At 43.3% G+C, this 24,983-nt stretch overlaps 1 protein-coding gene across 1 annotated transcript in view; it reads left to right on the top strand.

Annotated features, from left to right (window-relative positions):
* SLC27A6 (solute carrier family 27 member 6) overlaps window positions 1–23,520 on the top strand; it is a 66,237-nt gene extending 42,717 nt beyond the window's left edge. The window contains exons 6-10 of the mRNA XM_060235518.1: window positions 5,341–5,431; window positions 10,383–10,581; window positions 19,032–19,129; window positions 21,300–21,430; window positions 22,515–23,520. Of these exons, the coding sequence (XP_060091501.1) occupies window positions 5,341–5,431; window positions 10,383–10,581; window positions 19,032–19,129; window positions 21,300–21,430; window positions 22,515–22,691 (696 nt within the window). The 3' untranslated portion in view covers window positions 22,692–23,520. The remainder of the gene's footprint in view (window positions 1–5,340; window positions 5,432–10,382; window positions 10,582–19,031; window positions 19,130–21,299; window positions 21,431–22,514) is intronic.
* Window positions 23,521–24,983: the final 1,463 nt, after the last annotated feature.

The following is a 24,983-nucleotide window of genomic DNA, read 5'->3' as shown; positions in this document are numbered from 1 at the left end:
TTAAATAAATATTCCCAAGTTACAGCTGCTTGTGAATCACTCTCTCCAACATAGAAATTATCCTACAGTACCTAAGTAATTAGAGGTATATGGTTATTGTGCACTGAGGGAAAATGCACTTTGCACATATGTGAATTTTTTGCAGTTTTTGGTATTCAAAGAAGAGATTATTCTTGGCTCATATTTATTTAGATTCTACCAAAGATCTTTTTTATTTTTCATTGAGAAGTGTTGGAGCATCCTTGACTCTTCTTTGTTGTTGTTGTTGTTAAACTAGAGCTCCTACCACAAGAAGACACACCTTTCTAGTACCCCCGAGTTCTCCATGTGAGTGCTTGGGTTCCTGGAAAGATCATAGTCCAGGGTTCCTTAAGCTATTCCAGGTACAAGAAGTCTTTGGATGTGCAATTTTAGGGGTTTTGATATCAATGCTAAGGACTCAGGGATGTGGAAAAACCTATGGTCCTTGGTATCTGGGATGCTACTATACCACTTCCAGCCAGCATCCAGAACAAATGCTTCTACATTGACCACCCTGCTTTAGTTGCCAGAAGGTTAGATATATGGGTATTGAAGGGGGGAAAGATATGGCAGTTCACAGGGAGACTGGACTGAAAGAGAAATTTCTGTAAACCAAAATGCCCTCAAAACGAGGTTGGGGAATTGTCAGGTGGGCACCTAGCTTAATCAGGATCTTTTACCTGTGTATACAGGATTCCACGTCCAGAAATTAATGCTTAAAATATTAGGGACTCTAATTAAGTAAAAATTTATTCCAGAAAAATATAGGCTTCCATACAAGATAAAATACTCATAAAATCATACATACAGTCCTAAGAAAAATAGAGAGAGAGAGAGAGAGAGAGAGAGAGAGAGAGAGAGACAACACATGGGTAGACAAACAGGGTGATAATTACCGATCATAGTCTTCAAGAAGGCTCCCATGATGACGATAGAGGATGGGGGAAATGGACCCAAAACTGTGGCCAGAATCGGGAATGAATCTAGACAGCAGAACTGGGGTACTGCTAGATGCACACATGAGTGGAGCTGGGTCAGAGGTTAAATAGACTACCTTGGACCCTCAGGGGATGGGAGGTACAGGGGTGGATGACAGGTGATCAGCTGGTACATGACCTCAGAAAAGGGGAAGCTCTGCAGTGACCATAAGGGTTGGACTAGTGCAGTAGCCAATAGCCAGTTAATTGGCAACCCCTGATTGGATGGTCATAGCTAGCCAATGAGTGGAATTGGCCTTAGTTACCTGATTGGCTGTCCAGGTAGCAATGGGCCAAGGGGGAGGCTCCAGGATGACTGTTGGGGAAAAGAATGGGGGAAATTCCTGGGTGGAGGTGTTCTTAGGACTATTAAACTTATCTAAAAAGGTGACAATAGATGGCCAAATTGCTACCTAAGGTAACACCCAGTTTACACAAAGGAACTTGGCTCTGGCTGAAGATGGTCTTCCTCTTCTTCAGAGTTCTTCTTGACACCAGTCTTTGTCCCTAGATCCGTTGGACAAAGGCTTAGGCGGTCTGGCAGGATCCACGCCTAAGAAAAGCTTGATTGCCTTATGCGGAAGTTGGAGCAGCTGTTGGATACGTGAGTTTCTTGCTTTGCTGTAATGGAGTCAGGAAAACAAGATGGATTCTGGTGGTATTAGCCTTTGGTTCATGGAAACAGGCTGGAAACTGTTTGCCTGTACAGTTCATGGTGGTGTGGCTTCTTTCACTGCAGCGACCAAGACTGGGCACGCAAGGAGCAGCTGGAAGCTCATCTGTAGTTCTGGTTAACACCCATCCAGAGATGTAGAATGCTGCTGCAAAGCTGAGGTTTATAGTATCCACATAAGCCTTAGAAACCATGGGCAAAGTCCCCTTCTTAGAGCAGATGTGTGCGAGTCAAACTCCAGGCACCCTGGCAACCATACTGGTGATCACGATGTCCATGTGTATGAAAAGTAGGGGCTTTTCCTTACATTTCAGCTTTGTTGTACTCCTGGTAAATTCAGGGCTTTTTTGAGCAGGAATGCACAGGAACACAGTTCCAGCTGGCTTGGCACCAGTGGGTGTGACCTAATATGCAAATGAGACCCACTGGGCTTTTTCTACAAAAAAGCCCTATGTGAAACCATGGTGATGGTCAGGAGGTGTGGCCTAATATGCAAATATTCCTGTTGGGCTTTTTCTACAAAAAAAAAGCTCTGGGTAAATTTCAGAATTAGACTGGGGGGAGGAGCATGAAAAAAATTGTTTGCTAAACTCAGTTCTGAACCAACTTAAAAGTGGCCTTAAAACAAGCATTTTAAAAAAGTTTAGGAAGCAAAGGCACTTATATATTCCTTCACTTGAACAAAGGTGTTTAATAGGGATGGACACAGACCAGGAAAGCCCAGTTTGGGGTTTGCAAACTGGGCAGCCCTGAACCAAAGCCTGCCCGAATTGAACTGGGTTGGGGTCCTCCTGGTGATGTCCACATGTAACTTACAAGCAGTTGGGCACCAGCTCTGGCAAGCCTGCATCATCTGGAAGTGATGCAAGTGCCTTGCCCGCCCCCCATGCATGCATGCCACTTCCGGGTGTATCGGGCGCTGCCCCCAATACAACAAAGTTATCTGGAAGTGACATGAGTATGTTGGGTGATGAGCTCATTTCACTTACGGATGATACAGGCACACCTGGGGCAGCACCCAACATTGCCTGGAAGTGCCATGCACACACGGGGAGAGGCAAACACCTGAAGTGTGCAGAAGTTCAATGAGTGTTTAGGGAAGGCCTTCCCCAAACCCCAGACCAGGGTTCGTTAACTGGCCAAAGTTTGGACTGAATTTTGGTGCAGGTTCAGGTATGTGCCTATCTATATGTTTAAAATTATTGTTGTTTATCTTAAACTCATTTATCTTTCACTGAGTTGCTCTCCTGCCCAAGTTTTTGGCCAAGAAAAGATGTAGCAAGAAAGGAAAACAAGCATAATGTAAGTCCTGAAGCATTGTTAGTTACTCCTACAAATAATGAAATTTAATAAATTGAAACTTAATTAACAGAAAAGGAAGTGCAATAATTTTTCTCCTTATGGACCTTTGCTCCATAAGGGGGAAAAATATTATACTTCCTTTTCTGTGGGGACAACCCACAGGGAAGAAGCTAGCATTTTTTAACTTCTGAAAGGTTTGCAAAATATCCCAGTGGAGCTGTTTGTAGGTATAATATCTTACGATATCTGAATCTCCTGTACAATTCATTAGATCGTCTTGTGTTTCTTTTAGCTTGCAGAAAGAGTGATACTGTCTCCATTTTTTAAATTATAATTTAAATTTTATTTAACATAACAAAGGGTTGACCAACACACACACAAAAGAGAAACAAATACAAATAGCAACTACAAATAACACACCACTAACTAACAATTAACAATTAAACTGGAGGACATAAGGATATATCTAATTCAATTACATTTCCTTTTCCCTATTAATCTCCAACTTTTTACTTTCTTGTCACCACTTTCCTTTAGTTCCGTCCCCTTTCTTCATATATCCTACTATCTAATCAATTTACATACTGTGTTTTCCTTCCCTGTACATTCCATAGATTCCATAACTTCTACACACAGATTCCATAACTTCTATACTGTCCCCTAAACGAGTCAAATGACTGGGAGATTCTAGTATAGATTCCTGAAATCATGGGTCTTACTCTTTTTTTTTTTAAGATGATATGTTCTGATTTTGTACCAGATTTGTACCAGATGATATGATTTTGTACCAGATTTTGATCATTACATGGTACTTCTCTCCCTACTCTCTGTTCTGCGTTTAAAAAATGATATTAGCTTCATAGCAGGCAACTCCTATTTTTGCAACCAGGGACAACATATTAATTGAACCCAGAAAAGTGCAAGTTCAGATCTAAAACTTCTGCAAATTATGGCAATGTTGAAGCTTCCTTAGTTTGTGTTCTCATACGTTAATTCCTTGAATAACAAAAAGACAATCAAAATTTTAAGTCACGTAAAATAAATGTGTTATTTTCCTGTTTCTTGGTAATCATATGACATGGGTTAACTAGTTTACTAGAGAATGACATCTGTTTCAAACTACAAAAGCATTTTCTAAAGAAATAGTTCTTCTTCCGGGACATCTCCATGGCAATTTCTAAATTATGCTACAGTAGTTACTGGACATCAGGAAAACATAATTATGAACATTTTGTTTACTGTGTTGCTGAAATGAATGTAAGAATTTTTAAATCAAGAAAAGGATATTTATTATGCTTATGAAGACTTTTTAGAGACCAGGGTTTCTAGTTGCTTATGGTTTACTGACACTATCCAATATGGGATAATTAAATTAATAAGAAAGAGTTCTTAAAACCTGTTTAGCTCAAATGAATTTACTGACTATATATTTTCTTTTAAAATGAGCTCTGCTGGATCAGACCAGTGGTCCAACATTCTGTTTACTATAGTGGCTGACCCAGAAAGGGCAAATATGCTAAAGTCTTCTCCTCTGCCTCACAGAAATTGGCACAGAGTTATAGTATTTTAAGACACAGACATCTCATTTGGCCATCATGGCTAATAATTATTGATCAACCTTTCCTTCATGAGTTTGTCTAATCCTATTTCTCTTTTAGAACAGTGCATCAAAATATTGGGTTTGGTTTTTTTTGTTTGACATACTCAAATAAGGGATAATGGCTGTTTATCTTATTACATATACTAACCCATCTTCCACTATATTTTAATGTATTCTTTTTTTCTAATGGCAAACTAGAATGATGTTATAACCTTTTGAGAAACTAATGCCCTCTATTTAAACCCAGAACAAAGCCAGAATGATACCCAGATTTATGGCATTTCACACCTATGACATCAATCTGCTTTTTTTATTATCCTCCACTGTTGTTTCAGCCCAGTCAACACTAACAAACAAACACAGACCCCAATTTGTGATTCTTTTAGTCTGCTAAAAACGTTTCCAGGACTCTGCATACCAACTCACTGCCCACTTTCTCTATATTTAGGATTGCTTGCCATTCCATTTTTGTCTGATGAAGTCTGCTTAGAGCATATGAAAGCTTACATTCTGAATAAAACTTAGTTGGTTTTAAAGGTGCAAATTGTCTACAGCTTTGTTCTATTGCTTCAGACCAACATGGCTGCCCACTTGGATCTATATAAGCTGCAAGTATGATTCAGGAGGGCACATCTTATATTGAATTTTTTAAACGTTACTTTTAAATAGAAGGGCATTAAAAGGCTGTATACAATCAATTCAGTCTTAATGATTATATTGTCATCGTACAAACATTGCTGAATCTATTTCTATTTATATTTTTTCAGCTTTTTTTCCCTTTTGACTTGATTAAATATGACTTTCAAAAAGAGGAGCCAATAAGAAATAAACATGGATGGTGTGAAAGAGTTAAGAATGGTAAGGACTTTATCAGGATAGGCACAGAATTTTAAATGTCAATATCTTGTTGCAAAATTTATATTAGGCCTTAAAGATGCCTAGGATTAACAGTGCTTGGCAGTATTTGGCAACCAGCAGGATGGTTGTGGGGGGCACAGCATCATGGAAGAATTCTTTAAAGAAAAATATAGCCTCATGTACTTATCAAAAATTCATACAAAAAATGACAAGTGTAGCTCTAGGAATTTCTAGAAGCTCTGTGGTAAAACCATAGAGTTTCTGGTGTTTCCTATAGAGCTATCCTTTCTCACATCCAGTATAAAACTGCATTTTCTTCCCTTAATTTTCCTCCTCCTGGCAATGGGACCAGGGGGTGGGGACTTGGCAGCCCTAAAAAAGGCCTAATATGGCCAGTTGTTTTGTCACTTTGGTAATGGGGGTGGATTGAGCAACAGCCGAAGCATTGGTAAGTGTGGCGAAAGGAAAGGACTAATAGCTGACAGCTCTTTCTACAGGGCTAGCTCAAACATATATGTGACTTGGGCAGTTACAGAGCACTGGGCTTTAAGGGGTGTCAAGTCAGATGGAATTTATTTTCTGTAATTAAATATATATTAATGGGCTATCTCTTACAAATGAAAGTATCAAATATTGTACTTATACTGTTCCTTTGGGCTATAGGAGGACTCCCCCCTCCGGCCCCCAGTGACACAGAAGTTGTAATATCAGTTCTGGAGAAAACCCAGAAGTGAAGTCATATTGCTCTATGTATCACTGAAAATATTATGGTTTTACTGCAGAGTTTCCAGCAGTTCCTAGAGTGATATTAGGTCACTTCTGGGTTTTCCCCAGAAGTCACAGCTATACTGGCTCCCCCTTATGTGCCCCTCCCTCCTCCCATTTTGTGCCAGTGCCAGCTATTGGTTGCAACCCTGGAGGCTACTAATCATATTCATTGAGAAAACAATATGTAACTGGCTTTACCAAGCATATCAACATAAGCTGTATCATTAAGTATGTTGAAATTTTAGCATTGATTTTTGGTAGGAAGATTCTAACTATTATTATTACTGATAAGGAGATTTTGCTTAAATGTGAAGGCCCAGCTAGCACATAGATACAAACTTCTGGTGGGTGCTTGTGGAGAAAGGAATGGAGGCCATGCAATTCCAGCAAAACGTTGTGGAAATCTGTAAGAACATTTTATACACAATCACTGAATTTAAAGTTTGAGATAATGGAAAATAAAATTTGCTCATACTGCACCTCAGGGTTAACTACTCGTTTGAAGTAGTTTGGCTAATTTCAGCCATATGAACAACCCCTTGCCTCAACCTCCAAATTTGTTGCAATTAAGATGGCTTCATGATTAGATAACAAATTGAGCTTCTGCTCAGTGCTTGCTTAATAAGGATTAAATATATATTAGAATATAAGGATCAAATATGTATTCTGACTCTAGCTTTGTTAGGGTGGACACCAATTTCTACTTATTGTGGAGATTGTCATGCCATCTTGAAAACAATAAAGAGATACTTAACCTTATATTATTTGTAATTTATACATCATAGATTTTTAATTCCACATCCAAGTTGTCATTTAAGTGTTGGTAAAGGTGTTTGTGATACATAATATGGTATACTATATGTATACATATATTTTATAAATATGTAATTACTATTTGTCTGTATGGTTTCAAAGTTTTTTTTTTTAATTTGCAGGGTTTAGAGTCTAAGCACTGCTGCCATCTGGTGGCCAAAACTGTGAACCCTTTTGTTTCTCTTGAACTTTAACAAAATTATATATTTACTAGGAATAATGCCTATTGTGAAGAAAAATACAATGCGCTCTAGAAAGAGGCTCTCAGCAAGTGCCCCCACACTTGCTGTCCACCCACCCAAGCGAAGGCATTCACTTCCCCCCCACCTCAAGGAGAGTTGATCTCTGCCAGCTGGAGAGCAGTTGTAATTTTGAGTGATCTCCAGCCCCCACCTGGAGATTATCAACAGTGGTTTCCCAGGAGGAGATGGCTGGTTTAGAGAGTGGAGTCTATGACACTGTACCTGTCTGAGGTCCCACTCCTCCTCAAACCCACTGTCTCCAGGCTCGACCCCTCAAATCTCAAGGAATTTGCCAACCTGGAGGTGACAACTCCTAAGTCACACTGGTTGTCATAGAGGGGCTTCTGCTGAACAGAAGGAAGTAGCCAGGCCTAGTTGTCATGCTATCCACATGGCATCAAGTGACCCAGAGAGTGCTGCCAGGCTTAAGGTAGCCAACCTCCTGGTGGAGCCTGAAGATCTCCTAGGATCACAACTGAACTCCAGACAACAGATCCCTCTCCCCATCCTGGAGAAAAGAACTGCTTTGGGGGGTGGACTGTATGCCATTCTATTCACCTGAGGTCTCTGACAGAAGTTGGTTGTCTAGCAACATCCTCTGGATAGGGGCAAGGCTGAGGGGAAGAGGGAGAAAGGGAATGACAGGAAAGAGCCATGGTCTGTGAGGAAACACCGCCTAGTCACATTACAGAGGCAGTGGTTCCCTGGCTATTTCTGCAGTCTTTGGAGGCTGTGTGTGCTGGGAGGCTTGTGGGCCATTGATGGGGCAACAGAGGTCTGTTGCTGGCAACACTTTTCATGAGGTCGGTTGACAGACAGGACACAGAGAAGAGTTGGATATGTGTTTGTCTCTGAGGTAGCCAAAACTATAGGAACCATGGAAGTAGGAAGTCCAACAGAGCTCAAATAAACTCTGTGTGAAAAAATAATTGTATAGATTATTGTGTTCTAACTAGATATTAAATTGCTAAACAAAATTTACCTCTTATAACTTATACGTGTGTTTACACTTCCATTATGGATATAGTATTTTCAGAATTTTCTCGCTCATGCTCAATGGCACGAGGATGCCAGAAATCGTGGATAAATATGATCGGATAAGGAGGACCTGATTTACAAACATAATTGACAAAGTCAATTTTGTTAAAAGAACTGTAATGAATATAGGGATGGAAACTGATTTGTTAACATGTATTAGTTGCACATTGTATTAGTCATTTGAACTTCTTTCTTTCTTTCTTTCTTTCTTTCTTTCTTTCTTTCTTTCTTTCTTTCTTTCTTTCTTTCTTTCTTTCTTTCTTTCTTTCTTTCTTCCCTTTCCTTTCCTTTCCTTCAAAGATATAAAACTTAAACCTGCAAAAAAAAAAGTTATAGAAGCTTGACTCATTCAATTGAGAAGTGGTCAGTGCTGTGAGAACATGGTGGGGGCAAGATGGAAGAAGCCAGCAAGGACACCAGATTCTCAATAAGAAAAACACATCATAAATTCATATTTCCCTGAGGAAGGGATGAAACTAACTATGTAGTCATTAAAACAGTCAGAAGGAATATCATTTGCATTGTTACAATTTGTTTTGTAAAATGTATAAAATTGTATTAAGTAGAGTGAAGGAATTGGCTCCCCTCACCACCTAAAGGGTAGCTTATCCCTGCCATCTGGATAGCATCTGAAATATCCTCACTCCTCTCCCCTATGAACAACAACCCTGTGAGGCTTCCCTATCTCATTCTCAGGCAATCATCTTGGGGTGAGGCTGAGGGGAGGAGGGAAAGAGGGAGTGAAAGACAGTAACGGTGGGACAGCCATGCCCCCTGAGGCAGTGCCGGACTCCCTGGCTATTGCAGCAGCATTCGGAGGCTGTGTGTGCTGGGAGGCTGTCTGTGTGGGCTGTTGATAGGACCTTTTGTGAAGTTGCAGGAGCTCTGCAGTCCTTTCTGAGGCTATTTGACAGAGAACAGCTGGAATATGTGGCTGTCTCTGAGGTAAGACTGCTTTTAGCAGTGCATTCAACATCCCTGAGCCTACAGGAGGTAGGGGCAAGAGAGTCAAGAAATGTGAGGCCAGAGATGGGTGACGGATGTGTGATGCACCAATAGTGTGTTCTCACAGTAACTGCCAGAACTTAGGTTGGTTGCATTTTACTGACAGAATCAGCTTTGCTGGCTAGCAATGATCACTTGGCCAGAAGAGAGGAGCGGACTCCACAAATGGCATGCAAGTACTCTTGATTGATAGTTTGCAGGGCTCTTTTTCTAGCAGGAGATCCTCTGCGTATTAGGCCACGCCTCCCTGATGTAGCCAATCCTCCAATTGCTTAGAGGACTACTGTAAGGGACTACTGTAAGCTCCAAGAGGATTGGCTACATCAGGGTGTGTGGCTACTATGCCGATGAGCTCCTGCGAGAAAAAGAGCCCTGATAGTTTGACAGGCCAAAGGCTTGTGCTGTACAGTCCCACTGAGCCCCAGTGAATCAGGATGGTCAGAATTGCCACCACATCAGGAGAATTATTTATAACAGTTGATTATCTCTTTCTGTTAAGATCTCTTGTTAAGTTTGTTGTGAGACCAGCTATTATTTCCTGTTGATATTTATATGAGATGAGGATTGTCCACAGAAAATCAACTGAATACAACACTGTCATCTTCTCTGAGGTTATGGTGTAGCAGTGAGGGATCTATGTATACAAAGATGGATAGTATAAGTTTCTGTTGATTTATTTGGTGTTAAGAACACAATAGTTATGCTTTAATACAAGTTTTAAATAGAGGTTCTAATAATGTTATTTGTGAACTATACCTTAATGAACCTAAACTGTTAGTGAGGTGTACCTCCAGTCAGGAAACAGATTGGGAGCCAGTGCAGTTGGCTAGAGACTGAAGCGATATGGTCCCTACAGCCATTGTTAGTTGCCCTGAGTCCGCTTGTGGAGAGGGTGCATTTCACATTGGAAGTAATAAATAATAATAAATACAGCCTACTCATATCAACATCCTGGCTCCAGCATTCTGAAATTGATTTTTTCAAACATTTTTCAAGGACAGCCCCACATAGACTGCACTAATCTAGATCTCTGCTATTCTAGATAATCTAATCTAGATCTCTATTCCCTATAATTTTGCTCACAGGTGAAGCTGGCCTTCTAATATCCAAAGTGAATTCAAAGAATCCATTCTTTGGCTATGCTGGCAATAAGAGAGATACCGCAAAGAAATTACTCTGCAATGTGTTTAAGAGGGAAGATTGCTATTTCAATACAGGAGATCTGATGATCCAAGATCAAAACAACTTCCTTTACTTTTGGGACAGGACAGGAGATACATTCAGGTACAGAATTTGTCACCTGGCTGGTCAAAATACAGACATGAGTATATAATATTGCTTCGTACTTTGCTTACTGCGCTGATGCCAATGGCTTTTGTTTGGGTTCAGCTGATTTTCTGACAAATTGCCAATGATGCATAATTTCTCCTGTTTCAAGGAACATTTTATAATAAAAATGTCTATGGATAGTGTCAAGAGACTGGCTTGCCTAGTAATCCCTTAGCTTTTTAGGAATGTTGGTGAGAGCCAGTTTGGTGAAGTGGTTAAGTGTGTGGACTCTTAACTGGGAGAACCGGTTTTGATTCCCCACTCCTTCTCATGCAGGGCCGGCTTGCTCACTAGACAAACTAGGCATTTGCCTAGGGAGCCACCAGGGCAGGGGTGCCAAAATCAGCCCCCACCCCACCCCCTAGGCAAATCCCTAGTTGCCTGCCTGCTTTCCCCTCCCTCCCACCCACCCACCCAATTTTTAATGCCCGGGGAATCAGCGGCAAAGTGCTGGCTTCCAGGGCTCTTTCAAGGTGCCACCCTCTCCCACTGATCAGCGGGAAAAGCCATGGGGAGGCTGGCAGACCTATGCCGGCCTTCCGGTACTCTGCAGACCTTCAGTGCTGGGGCAGTGGCGAAAGGAAGGACCAGCAAGCCGCTGAAAAAGCTGCCACTGCAGTTTCCTTCCCATTTCCCTCCCACATGATTAGAGGAGGAAATGGGGAGGAAGCAGCAGTGGTGGCAGTCACTTTTTCAGCAGCCTGCTGGTCCATCCTTTCACTGCCGCCTCAGTGCTGAAGGTCTGGAGAGTGCCAGAAGGCTGGCATAGGAGCGCTAATTCCCTGAGGCTTTTCCTGCCAATCAGCTGATTGGTGGGGGAGGGAGCGCCTTGAACAAGGCCCAGGAGCTGGCGCTTTGCTGCTGGTTCCCTGGGCATTAAAAATTGGGAGAGAGGGGGGCAGCAGGAGGGCGTGGCATGGGGCGGCGGGCACCCAGGCTGCCTGGGGCACCATGTGCTCTTAGGTCAGGCCTGTTCACATGCAACTGCTGGAGTGACCTTGGATCAGTCATAACTCTCTCAGAGCTGTTCTGCTCAAGAGCAGTTCTTGGAGAGCTCTCTCAGCCCCATCTACCTCACAGGGTGTCTGTTGTGGGGAGGGAAAGGGAAATGAGATTGTATGCTGCTCTGAGATTCCTTTGGATGGTGAAGGGTGGAATATAAATCCAATCTCCTCCTCCATTTCTTCTTCTTCTTCTTCTGCTTCTTACTTCATATTTACAAAATCTCTCTCTGAGAATTTGAGGTCATGTTGACTGGGGTTTCAGAGAGCAAGGTAAGGAAGAGATAGGCATGTGGCACAGGTGCTGTTGAAGTCATGGGACCTGGAAGTTTCAAGGCTAGGAAATGGGATGGAGTTTTGCCTATACAATCCATCTTATTAGTGCAAGGACCCCTGGATGAGGGCAGGTGGCTTGTTTAATTGGGTCTGCATGAAGCTGCAGAGTATGTGACCTCATGCTACAAACATGGGTGATTAGTTAAGACCCCTGCTATCAACGCACCTGATTAATTAAGGTCACCTGGTTAGCAACACATTTAATTGGACAACTGAAATCATGCAAATACGGACAGCTGGCACAAAGAGAGATCTTTCATTCTAGTCCATACCCTTTGTATGGATTGTATCTTCCTTTGAGTCACCTCTTGATTCTGGACCAGGTTGGGGGCCTTACTGGTGGGAACATCTGGGACTTGGGACTTTGAAACTCTGTTTGGACTCAATCTGGTCAGATAACATCTGGATTAGAGAACTAATGTTTGTAAAAATGTCTTAGGTTAGAATATTTAATGTTTATTATTTTCTCCTTTTTCTGTACACTTACTGTACCCTTCTCTTATATTGTATATATCTCACATTCCTTTAATAAATCTTATTAATAATATTCTGTGGTGTTTTTCGGTTTGGAGGCTTCCATCTGAATCCAGTACTTTAGCCCTTTAATGGCTACAGTTGCAGAGGAACAGGTTTGTGGAATTCAGATTGCAGTGCTGACTTTCTAATTAAGACCCAGTAGGGATATAGACTCTATCCTTTGGTCTCTTAGCTGAAGAATTAGTTAAAGGGACTAGTGGTGGCTAGTTACCCTGGAGCATGAGGACTCATTTGCCAACATTTTTGTTGTTGTTCAACCATTAATAAAAACCTTTGACAGTTTTAATTCTAAAGTGAAAAATAGAAAATATGTAATGATATACTAATAACATCTCAAAATATTATTACATTAGAAATTTAAATTATGCAAATTAATAGCATGACAACAGCAGCAAAACCTTCACTTTACTTATTATATAATTAAGGGATACAGGGCCGTACGTTTAACACCCCTGTTCTAGAGTATCCCTGACAAGTGTTTGTCCAGCCAGTGCTTAACGACTGCCAGCAAGGAGGAGCTCACAACCTCCCCAAGTAGCTGATTCCACTGTTGAACAATTTGTACTGTAATTTTTTTTCCTGCTATCCATCCAGTATATAGAGAGTAAGTGTAATAGATACATAGATGAGGAGTTAGAATATCATCTCAACTCACACAAATTTGCCCCCCCAGAGGCTGACACAGTGTGTTGGATAAAAACCCGGGCCGCTTTATTGAAACATAACTTGAACGAATAAGGATGGCAAGAGCTATAGGCCTACAAGAACAAGCCCTGGGGTCGAAACACCAGACCCCGCCTTATCCTAGAAGGGTGAGCCACCCTGCCCCCAGCACGAGGCCAATACCATCTGACTGGTGCTGAGCGGCCAGGCCCAAACTCCACCTCCACCTCTGTCGGCATCAATCACTCAGGAAAGATCCACCCCGGTGAGGATTTGTCATGATCTGCACTCCCAGAATTGAGCCGTAAAGCCCATCTACCGTTCATACAGACCACTTGCACCCACTGGTGCAGAGCCATAGGTGCTCCCCTGAAAAGACTGTAGCCAATACCTCATCCTGCCATCGCCAATGCCAAGCTTCTGCTTAGGCATTAGCGCCCCACCGGACTGCAACCCCAGCCTTAACTCATTCAAAAAAAAGCCTGGGTACCCAATTCAAATAACTGAAAACCCATCTGACCTATACAGGTCAGCCTCTTCGACCCGTATGGCCAAGGTGAAGAATATGTCCAACCCCCCCCCCCCTTTCCATGGCTTTTTTAACGCCAGTGGGCCATAAGTCTGGCATGTTCAATCCCCCCAGGATACAGGGCAGACCGCCAGACCCTATTGACAAAAATGTCACCAATCCAAGATGACTCGTGGCTATCTTTGCATAATGGCCCGCAGATCCCCCTGTGCCTGCAAAGAAAAAAAGGGGGGGCTTCCCCTTCATACCCCCCAGGTCATCACCCCCCAGATGGATAAGCAAGACGTGCGGAGGAGGCACACTCCTCCCATGAAACAACCGAGGCATGATCCCTGGCCATTGTATGCCACAGAGACCCAGCCACTCAACTGTCGCCCACTTGCTGGGACCCAGCTGGGTGCCTGCTGGTGAACTCATGGCCCGGGGACCACCCAGAACCATGCTGTGCCCGCAGATAGGAATTTGCCACCTCTCACTACGAGCCACAGCACCTGAAAAACAGAAAAAACAGTCAAAACCAGAAAAAGTCATGCCCGTGGGCCGCCCATTGCTCACGTGCCCCCAACGCACTCACTGAAAGTCCAACGTGCAAACATAACCTATATGCTACCGACCGCCACCATCTAAGTTGACGTATGGTGGTGGGGGGGGTGTACCCCTTGCTGCCGCCAGAGATGCAGCTCTAATTCAAAACAAATGTGTTCCAAATTTTACACCCCCCCAATCACAGCTCTGCCAGTGCCTTACCTGACACTGCCTAGAAATGATATTTCATCGGGGGGGGGGGCATCACCACCACAACACAATGGGCCAACACCCTCCCCCCCGAGCAGTAACTACTGCTCCAAGCCTTGATTGGGCACAGCTCCGCCACTACACATTAACCAGCCATAATGGCCGAGCCCCTCTGCTGCTGGTCCGATTCTAATCTCTCTAGAGTTGGTCTCACCTGTCACCCCACAAATTTAACATCCCTAGCATCCAACGCCCGGTCCGAGCTGTCCGTCTTCCATTGCACTACCTACTCGCTAATCCAAAGTGTACCTAAAGCAAAAAACAACCAAAGAGGCCGCGTGAAAAGAGCGGCCACACAGGAAGACACAGATCCTATAAGCCCTTAAGCACTAAGGAGGAGGGAGGGAGAGGGGGGGTATTGGCTGAAAAGCAACTGCACCTGGCCCCGCTCTCTTGCCAGGCCCTCCAACATCCTCCTACCTCTAAAAATACCGGGGCCCTCCTAAAAGTCCTACGCTTTATTAATAAAAGCCAGTGCGGCCACTTGGCCTTTAATTGACTTAATACCTAACCCTCTGTCCTTCTGATCGATACAAATTGGATAATGTATACCACTGAAGCCAGCCAGGTGTCCCTGAGCCCTGCAGCCCTCTTAACAACCTGGAACTGCAGCTCTGCCCCTTAATATGTTTTTCAACACTTGGTGCCAATGCTAGTCTGATTGCCATACCGGCTGCCACCTCCCAGGTTGCCAAAGTTCCAGAGGCATTCACACTGGCTGCAGGTCCGCTTCCAGAGCGAGCTGGCCAAATGCTTGATCTGTTGATGAGAACGAGCATCCGCCACCGCATTGCTCACCCCTGGAACATACCTAGCCAGAAACCAACGGCGGCATTGCAAATAAATGACTGCACCAAGTTCGTCACCACCGGCGACCTGGGTCACCAGGAGTTGGTAACATGCACCACAGGCATGATATAACACCAAAAATGGATTGTATGGATGGTCAACTGCTCACCTTGAAAGCTAAACGGCTGCTACAATAGGAAACGCAAAAAGTAAGATCCCGGCACACCCACCGTCAAACCACGCTGAGCTATTGCTCCGTGCATAATGTCACCTAAATTATACTCCGCCGCTTTCACAGATATCTGGGGCTCAGCTTCCAACTTAAGTCGTTCCTCCAAAAAGGAGATTCCCTTGAAGGATTTCACAAATTCCACCCTTACTCCTAGATCCATCCTCATGCCTGCGGTCATTCGTACTCTAGGCGAGGGAACCGCAGGGGCCCCAGGCATCACATAGGCGTTGCAAGAAAGCCCTCCCAGGAGCCACAACTTTGCAAGCACTCTGTCCTTTCGTGGGCCCATGGGACCCCAATCTCCCACACCCGGTCCACAAATGACCGCACCACTAGGCACATTGCCCTGAACCAGCAGGGCCAATGAAAGGTAGGCATCCAGGTAGTGAACAGTAACTTTCAACCCAGACTTGATCCATAGTGCCCACTCCATAAAGGAACTAACCGCTCACAAGCGACTTTGGCACTGAGCATCCCCTGGATGGGGCCCTATTCATATAATACTTCCTTCAAAGGCAAAACCCCGGGAAATCAAAATCTTTTGGGTGCATGGGCAAAAGGCACAACACTGACTTAATGCCGCATTTGCCATTGCAGCCCACACGCCCCAACCCAGAACCACTTTGACTGATTGGTCAAATGAGGTGTACCTGACCGAACCGAGCACCTCCAAAATGGAATCAGACACTGCTCTGCCCCTGGGTAAGCCAAATGGTATATCAGGCGCCATACCTCATGCGCTTCATTGTGCCCGCCCCAGAGGGGAGGGGCACCCATAAAGTGGGTACTGGCAGAGGGCACCGCCCTCCGCACACTCCTCAGTTATTTAGCCCTAACCACGTGCTCGGTCCCCCTACCAAACAAAGGTTAGGGGACTTACAAGGGCCCCAAGTCCCTGATACGGGATCCTAGACCCATGGGTAAAACCATCCATCAAATAGCCTCTATCCACCATCAGGGGGTAATTGCACAACAACCGCCTAAGTACCTTCAGCCATATTAGGCTGAGTCCTCTTTTTCCCGGTGGCTACTGGTTACTTTCACCCCAGAGGTGTCCTGACCCAGCCCTTATTTTGGATTTACTGCAAGCTGAGAAGACGTGTGACACCCCACATAGCGGGCGCTCATATTTAAATTTATCATGCCTTCCCGGAGCATACGCCCTTAGTCATAAATTCCCACATAGCCGCTGGGGCTGCCCACCTGGCCTGCTGAACTGCGGGCACCCATGCTAAACTATAGATTATGCACTATGTGCCTACTATCGGCCTTATCACCTGAATTGGGTTCTTCTGGGGACATCAACTACAGCCAAAGCTGATGCTTAATCAGGTCCCACGGGAGCCCTGGGTTGACTGCAGCCCCGATCCTGAATGCCTCATCGTATCGCAACCAGATCGCTCCGGTGAGATCCATATATACGCGGTGCAGTATATCGCCCCCTAAAACGGCTGTGGCCCGTAAAGGCTGTACCTTAGCTATTACCCCAACATAGATCCGGAAACCTGTCAGCCAATCGGACCAAGTCCTATCCACCTTTCCCAGTTTCGGCTTCTCATTCTCCTTGTCAACTAGGTTCCCCTTCAACCTGCCATTCCACCTCTCCAAAGAGGGGCTGAACACGTCACATATTCGCCCCACAAAATCTTATCCCGGTCGCCACTGCAAAGTGATTCTTCCAAGGGCAATGCCGCATCACTGTATGGGAATACATGGAAGGGGACGGCCCCATAAGGACCAGAAGATAACTCCATGCACCCCCCTGCTAACCTGGCCAAACTCCCTGCTGTAACCGCTAGTAATGTCCCCACAATGACAGCTCGCCCGGCTCTGCTTGAGAAGCAGAGGCGCCTTGCAACGACGCCTTAGTAACTGTCGGTGGAGGCGACTGTGTGGTGCACCAAACAAAACTCTGGCCCTGAGGCGATTCATAAGCACACCCCGGCCCATAAATGTCCCCCGATATCGCCGTTCTATGCACATGTCCATATCCCCAGCTCCGCCCTGCAACACAGGAAGATGAAGAAGGACCTCCCTCTCAAAAGTTAGCTGGGACGACTGGACTATCGCCCTGCGACGCCCTTCCCATGTGGGAGCACCTGCTGCGCCCCTCTACTGCTCCTAAGGCTCCCTCTGGCACCTAATGACCTGCCGGAGCTGGACTTCCGCGCCCAAGTCACCTGGGGAACTGGGTTGCTGGGCCTGCCTCTTGGCAGGCTGGTTTCCCTCTGAACAATGCTTGAACCCAGTGGCACCTTTAAGACCAACAAAGTTTTATGCTCCAGGTATAAAGTTGTGTACACACACAATACTACCGCTATGAGGAAATGGAAATTATCAGTCCTCCTTACATATAGGTAAAAAAAGGGGGGGGGAGCAGTAAATTAGCATATGACCACATGAAGCTGCCATTATACTGAAGCAGACCCTGGGTCCATCCAATCAGTACTGTCCACACAGACCGGCAGCAGCCCCCCCCCAGGGGCTCAAGCTGAGGCCCTCCATGCCTATTAGCCTGGACCCTTTACAGCTGGAGATGTCGAGGATTGAACCTGGGCCTCCTGCTTACTAAGCAGGTGCCCTGCACCGAGCAACCGCCCCTTTTCAAAACCGCAAGCGGGGGGGTGCCTACCCACAACTCAAAATGATTTCCGAAACAAAGGTGCCTGCCCTGCTCAAACCTCCCCTCTAGCTACAGCCACGGGGGGGGGAGGAAAAAAGGGGGCAGGGGGCCCTCAGGCCTCCTTACATGCCCCACACCCTCGATGCAGGCTCTTTCCGGCCCCGCAATTGATCTCTGGGTCCCTACGACGCTGCGAAAACAGCCACATGCTTGCCGCCCTGTAACCGAGCGACGTGAACGCACCGAGCCGCTCCTCGCAGCCTCAATCAGCTGCGGAGCTGTCAAGGCTCGTGCTGCACTATTCCCTGCCTCGCGCTGACGAACCTTGGCCCAACACTCACTTCAACGACGTGGCTCTCCCTACCGAGAGCCACGAGAGAACTGCTGCGACATGGGCGGGAGCTGGGGCTTTATAGCCCCGACGCCATGCCCCCTCCTCCAACTCCCGGATGGCCGGGAAGCCAGCGTCAGCCTCCCTCCTTCCGGGAGCGCAAAGCACAGCCCCCAGCCTATAACTGGCATTGCCAGTGCGGCTGGGAAGGGGCCGATTTCTCAAAACAGCAAATGTACTTTTGTTTTAAGCACACCAATTTTTAGGCAATTTGAACAATTTAATTTAAACAATATAATATAGTAATTTTAATAACATTTATAACTTTTTTTCTAGAAAGAATCCTACATGTTGCTTACTGAATTTCATATCAGTACTTACAAGCAATTATGCAACAAAACCTACACTTGTTAAAAAGTTGTTCTCAAGAAATTTTAGCTCCAATCCCATTTGAAAAATGAAAAATGAAAAATGCTTGCTAGCTTTATACAATGAGTAAAACATTAAAAATTTGATTTACAGCTTTCATGAGTTACTATGCATATTTATCTGCAAATGTGTTGTTTTAGATGGAAAGGGGAGAATGTTGCCACTACAGAAGTTTCTGATGTAATTGGTATGTTGGATTTTATACAGGAAGCCAATGTTTATGGGATTCCTGTGCTGGGTAAGAATGTTTATTTATCTTTCACTTATGCTGTTTTTTCTTGACATGCTTACATCTCTAGAACTACTGTACATGCTGTCCTTCACTGCCGCAGTCCAACAAATTAAAAACAGGTTGCTAGATATTGAGAGCCAAGAACTATACAGTCTGGTTAAGAAAACTTGTTCCCTGCTGAGCTTTGAGATCCCTCTCAGTACTGGGAAAAATGGCCTCATATCTATTCATCTTGCAGGTGCCACAGCAGTGTAGAGCTTTTTCCCTTGCCAGATGTAACGTCATGCCCTCTGCCATTCTTTATGGCAGAGTTGACAAGACAGCCTACTCAGTCAGATACTGCCTCTGTAAACAAAAATGTGTTGAGTCAATTACTCAATCTTTTTTATTGTCCGGACGTCTAGGAGGAGCCAGCAGATCTTGACTCGTCGTGTAAAAGTTTTGACACAATTTAAGTATAGTCTTCATACCCCATTTGGAACATCTGACATAGCTATTTTGTGTGAAACAGCCAGTTCCAGCCTGTGGCCCCATTATGAAAATGTGCGGGGTACTCTGTGTATGATTGGTTTCCACTCGCTTATTAAGAAGAGGGTGATGTCCCAAGGAGAATTTACGAATGCATAGTGGACTTTGACTGAATGGAGATTTTTTTGCCACCTAGCGCAGACCATCAACAAGTCTGGGATAATAGGAATCTATTGTGTGTGCCACACTTTGTGAATACTAAGGGATCTTATGTTTATATTTCTGAATTTATAATATAATCAACTTGTCAGTAATCACAGCCATGAGCTTTGCTTTTTTCTGTCTTGACCTCAAATACAGCTCCCCCTGGATATCCCGATAGATACCTCATTTACTATGGTCCCATAAGCCATAATGGAACCAGAAAAAAATGGGATTTTTTTTTTAAATCTGAATACCATACCGGTATAGGAATTCAGGTTTTGGAGGGAAATCCTGAATTTTTTTGGGTCCAATACATATGAATCAGAAAAATCTCCCCCCCCCGCCTTCTTTAGCACACCTCTAGCTATTTCCTTTTCCACTGGGCAAGGATTACTTCTCTTGTTACCAACTAACCTCCCCAATATTTTTACCATTGCTGTGTGACTATGTTATGCTGTCAGATGTTAGCGTATATGCTGCTGTGTGGCCATGCCTTTCTAAGCCTATTACTGATATGTTGTTCTACCCTGTATGTTTTTAGGATGTTTTGTATTTATTTGTAATTGTATTGAATTCTGATGCAAGCTGCCTTGAGCCTGCTTGCGGGAAAGGGTGAGATATAACTAAATTAAATTAAAATTAAATTGTGTAAAAGCTTTGTCCCTTTTTGGCTTGAATGGGGATCTACTGTAATCCACTCACACTTTCAGCCTCTTTCCCAGTCTGCAGTCAGTGCTAAACTGTCTCATTTTCAACTGTCAGTTTTTAATGGAAGCTTAATAGAATTCCATTTGAACTGCCTGTCACTTAAAGGTTCTCAGACTCTGTTAGGCATTAACCCTTGATAGTCTGTTACAGGATCTTTTTGGAACAGACCCATAGCTGCTTCCTGCATGTCCCAACAATCTTTCATGAAGTGGCAGAGGGAAGCACAGTAAGGAGGAGAATCTGGCAAAATGAGAATTTCCCTCTGGCAATGGAAAGCTTACCTATGTTTTCTCTATCAGTGGAATGGGTAGGCAGAAGTAATTATGTCCAGTTCTCTCTTTTCCCCATACCACTCCTATGCCATGCTGCATTTGCTTAAACAAGCTTGACCCTCAGCAGAGGACTTTCAGGGCATGGGCTTTCTGTGAAAAGGGGAAGATGAGAAAGATCTATTTAACTAAAGATCAGTTTAATCAGCTTAACCAGGGCGGGTTTTTTTTTAGCAGGAATGCACAGGAATGCAGTTTTGGCTGGCTTGGTGTCAGGGGGTGTAGCCTAATATGCAAATGCATTCCTGCTGACCTTTTTCTACAAAAAAGCCCTCTGTGAGACAATGGTGATGTCAGGGGTGTGTGGGCTAATATGCAAATGAGTTCCTGCTGGGCTTTTTCTACAAACAAAGCCCTGAGTTTTACTATCCCCACCCCCATGAAATTATTGGGAATATCACATCTGATCACTGGAAATGTATCAATCACTGTCAGTTTAGCATTAATTTTATCATAATTTCCCACAGGTTATGAAGGGAAAGCAGGCATGGCCTCTGTCATCTTAAAGCCTAATAAATCCTTAGATTTGGAAAAACTATATCAACATGTGGTGACATATCTACCCAGTTATGCCTGCCCTCTGTTTTTAAGACACCAGGTAATATCTATCTATGCATTACAGACATTTTCATAGCTAGTAGAAGATCACTGATCAGCTCAGCAATCTATTAATTTGTACATACTGAAAAACAACAAAATGATAAATTCAGAGGAATTTATCTAATGGGTATTTTAGAGATCAGTGGTACTTTCAGCCCTACTTACTGTTTCCATTAATGAGGTGGAATTATATGGTACACTAATGAAAACTACAGATTATACTAAATTGGGAAGAGTTGTACCAGGGAAGATAATATAAAGGGATTAGAGAGATTAAAGCATGGATTGAGAATGATAAAATGAGATTCAGGGTAGAAAGAAATAACATCAGGAAATAGAAATACTGCAAATAATCAAGGTGCTTTGAAAGACCAGTTATTGGACTGAGTTTCTCCATGATGGCTTCTGATTCAATTATGGGCAACATTGCCAGAATGCACAAACACAACATCTCCTACAGGTCTCAACTGGGATTCCTGAATCTTTGAATGAAGACATTCCACCTCTGGATTTAGTCAATGACATATTTTAGCTAGGAGATTCTAGAACCTGATTCAAACCAGTAATTTAACACAAGAATTTGGGTAGGAGGACTACAATGTGAAGTGAGTTTTATGTTGAAATTTAGGACTATACTGAATAGGACACTGGAGATCAATGTTTAGCTTCAAAAAAGCAGTCTGGGGGTGCCATGTGAGGGAAGAAGAAGAAGGCAGCTCTTTCATTGTGCTACTTTTTGTTCATCATCATGGTATTTGTGCAGTTCTACATCAATCCTGCATTTGTGTAGGAAAGCCAAAGAAACAGTGGGAGTGCCCTTCCTCCTTTCCCCATGCCAAATTTCTGCCTTTTTCAGTGTAAAAAGGAGGAAGAAGGGAGGCTCCTCTCTCAGTTCTCTCTCTCTGCCACTGCTGAGAGAAATCTTTCTCAAGAGTTCCTTCTCAAGTTTAACAGAAGTCATCATCATGGAAAGGTTCAGGTAGCATACTAATATAGAATTTCTGGTAGACCAAATAGTCTGTTCTTCACTCCACATGTGCAGTGATTCTACTATAAATAAAAATCTTTTTCTGTTTTTGTAGGAAATAATGGAAGTTACAGGAACTTTCAAGCAACAAAAATTTAAGCTGGTAGGGGAAGGATTTAATCCATCTACAATCAGTGATCCACTTTATTTTTTGGACAATTCTAAAAAATCTTATGTTCTATTAACTAAACAACTCCATGATAAGATCCTATCTGGGCAGGTAAAACTTTAATGTTTATTTATTATCAGCAGTTCATTATCAGCAGCTAATTACATGACAAGAGATAACAAAATTTTAACCAATCTTTTTTTAGATATACCAAGGTGATCACCTGGGTAAGAGTATTCACTAATGAAATTTTATAGTTCATATTTTGAATGATTATTTACTATTATCTATTATGTGCTTTGACCATCACCACATACTAATTGTTTTCTACCTCTTAGAGTGTATAGTATAGCTGGATGTTCTTGTAAACATTGCTTCAGTATCCCTCATGATTTTCATATGAATGCCATCATACTTAACAATATATTGTTATGAGAGGCATAAGTGGTATTTAAAGAAAAGGATAACAAAGCTACAATGCTGTCATCTTACACATGTTATTTAATATAGTCCTTATACTGGATGAAACAGTAACCATTTGAAACAGATGGTAGTTGCTTATAATACTACACAATAAAAATATTGTTTTGAAAAAATAAATACTTCAATTGTTGAAAAGTGGGTAGAGAAATAAATCAATAATAAGGCATCTCTGACTCAGAGTACTAATTTGCAATTTTTGCTTCTGATGTGCAGAACAAATTATTTACTTTACTGAAGCAGAGGTTCCTCTTATGTTCTGTACTTTTTTATGATTTTTAATCTTAATGACTTCTGCACTATATATATATGTATTTTAGCCACAAGCCTTTTTTAAAATTAGTTTTCAGCACTAGGCTTTTCCATCTACATTCTCAAAAATGAATAAATGAATACTCTGAACGTGAGTGTGTAACAACAATCACTAACTCAAGATGTCTTCATGTAAAGTATTTTTCTTAACAGTACAGGGGGGAAAACTGAATGAAGCTGCATGTGAAGACAGTGTGTGCCTTTTTGATTGTATTGCTCATAGTATTCTGACAACTTTTTAAAAAGTGGGTGTAATATACTATAATAAATAAATGGAAATATAGTAATTATGTTTGTATTATGCTGAGGGTAGGGTAGCCAACTGACCAAGAAAAAATTGTCCTGTCTGTTTAATAGAGGTTTAATGAGTGGAAATGAGTTTATCAGCTTAAACTGTTCATGGTTGGGACCTAAATAACTTAACCTGAGAATGGCTGCTAGGGTTGCCAGGTTCACCTGGCCACTGGCAGAGGAATTGAAGGTATAGTTGCCAGATCCAAGTTGGGAAACTCCTGAAGATTTGAGGATGGAGCCTGGGGAGGACTGGGACCTCAGTGGGGTAAAATGCTGTAGAGTCCACCCTCCAAAGTATTCTTTTTCTCCAGGAGAACTGATCTCTGTGGTCTAGAGTACTGTGTACAGTTCTGGTTGCCACACCTCAAAAAGGATATTATAGCATTGGAGAAAGTCCAGAAAAGGGCAACTAGAATGATTAAAGGGCTGGAACACTTTCCCTATGAAGAAAGGTTGAAACGCTTGGGACTCTTTAGCTTGGAGAAACGTCGATTGCGGGGTGTCAAGATAGAGGTTTACAAGATAATGCATGGGATGGAGAAAGTAGAGAAAGAAGTACTTTTCTCCTTTTCTCACAATACAAGAACTCATGGGCATTTGATGAAATTGCTGAGCAGACAGGTTAAAACGGATAAAAGGAAGTACTTCTTCACCCAAAGGGTGATTAACATGTGGAATTCACTGCCACAGGAGGTGGTGGCGGCCACAAGCACAGCCACCTTCAAGAGGGGTTTAGATAAAAATATGGAGCAGAGGTCCATCAGTGGCTATGAACATCTCTTATGTTCTTAGAGATTAGCTGTAATTCGGGAGCTGATAATGTTCGGTTAATTACTGACTTAATAGCCACTTACAATGAGAAGCCGGAATCTGCGTTTCTAATCTCTATTGACGCTGAGAAGGCATTTGATCGTGTGGACAGAGGGTTCCTGAGGAAGACGATGACATACCTGGGCTTTCCGGAAGAATTCCTTCGGTGGACCCAGTTGATATATCAGAATGCGACCTCGAGAATTAGAGTCAATGGAGAGCAGTCTGGAGTAGTCGATCTGGCATGCGGCACAAGACAGGGGTGTCCGCTTTCCCCACTCCTGTTTAACATCTGCATTGAGCCTCTCACCCAGGCGGTGCGCCAAAGGATGAACATATATGGTATGAAGCACGGTCTCAGCGAATTTAAAATTCTGTTATATGCAGACGATGCCCTTTTGATGGTGACTGAGCCAGAGTCCTCTTTTCCAGCAATTATTAAGCTTACTGAAGAATTCGGCCAACTTGCAGGCTACAAAGTGAATTGGGGGAAAACAGAGGTACTCCAAGTGGGCGGTA

Source organism: Heteronotia binoei, chromosome 4 (genome assembly GCF_032191835.1).
Source record: "Heteronotia binoei isolate CCM8104 ecotype False Entrance Well chromosome 4, APGP_CSIRO_Hbin_v1, whole genome shotgun sequence".
In the NCBI taxonomy this organism is placed as follows: Eukaryota; Metazoa; Chordata; class Lepidosauria; order Squamata; family Gekkonidae; genus Heteronotia; species Heteronotia binoei.
Note: the sequence above shows the minus strand (reverse complement) of the source record. Positions and strands in the feature narration are given on the sequence as shown.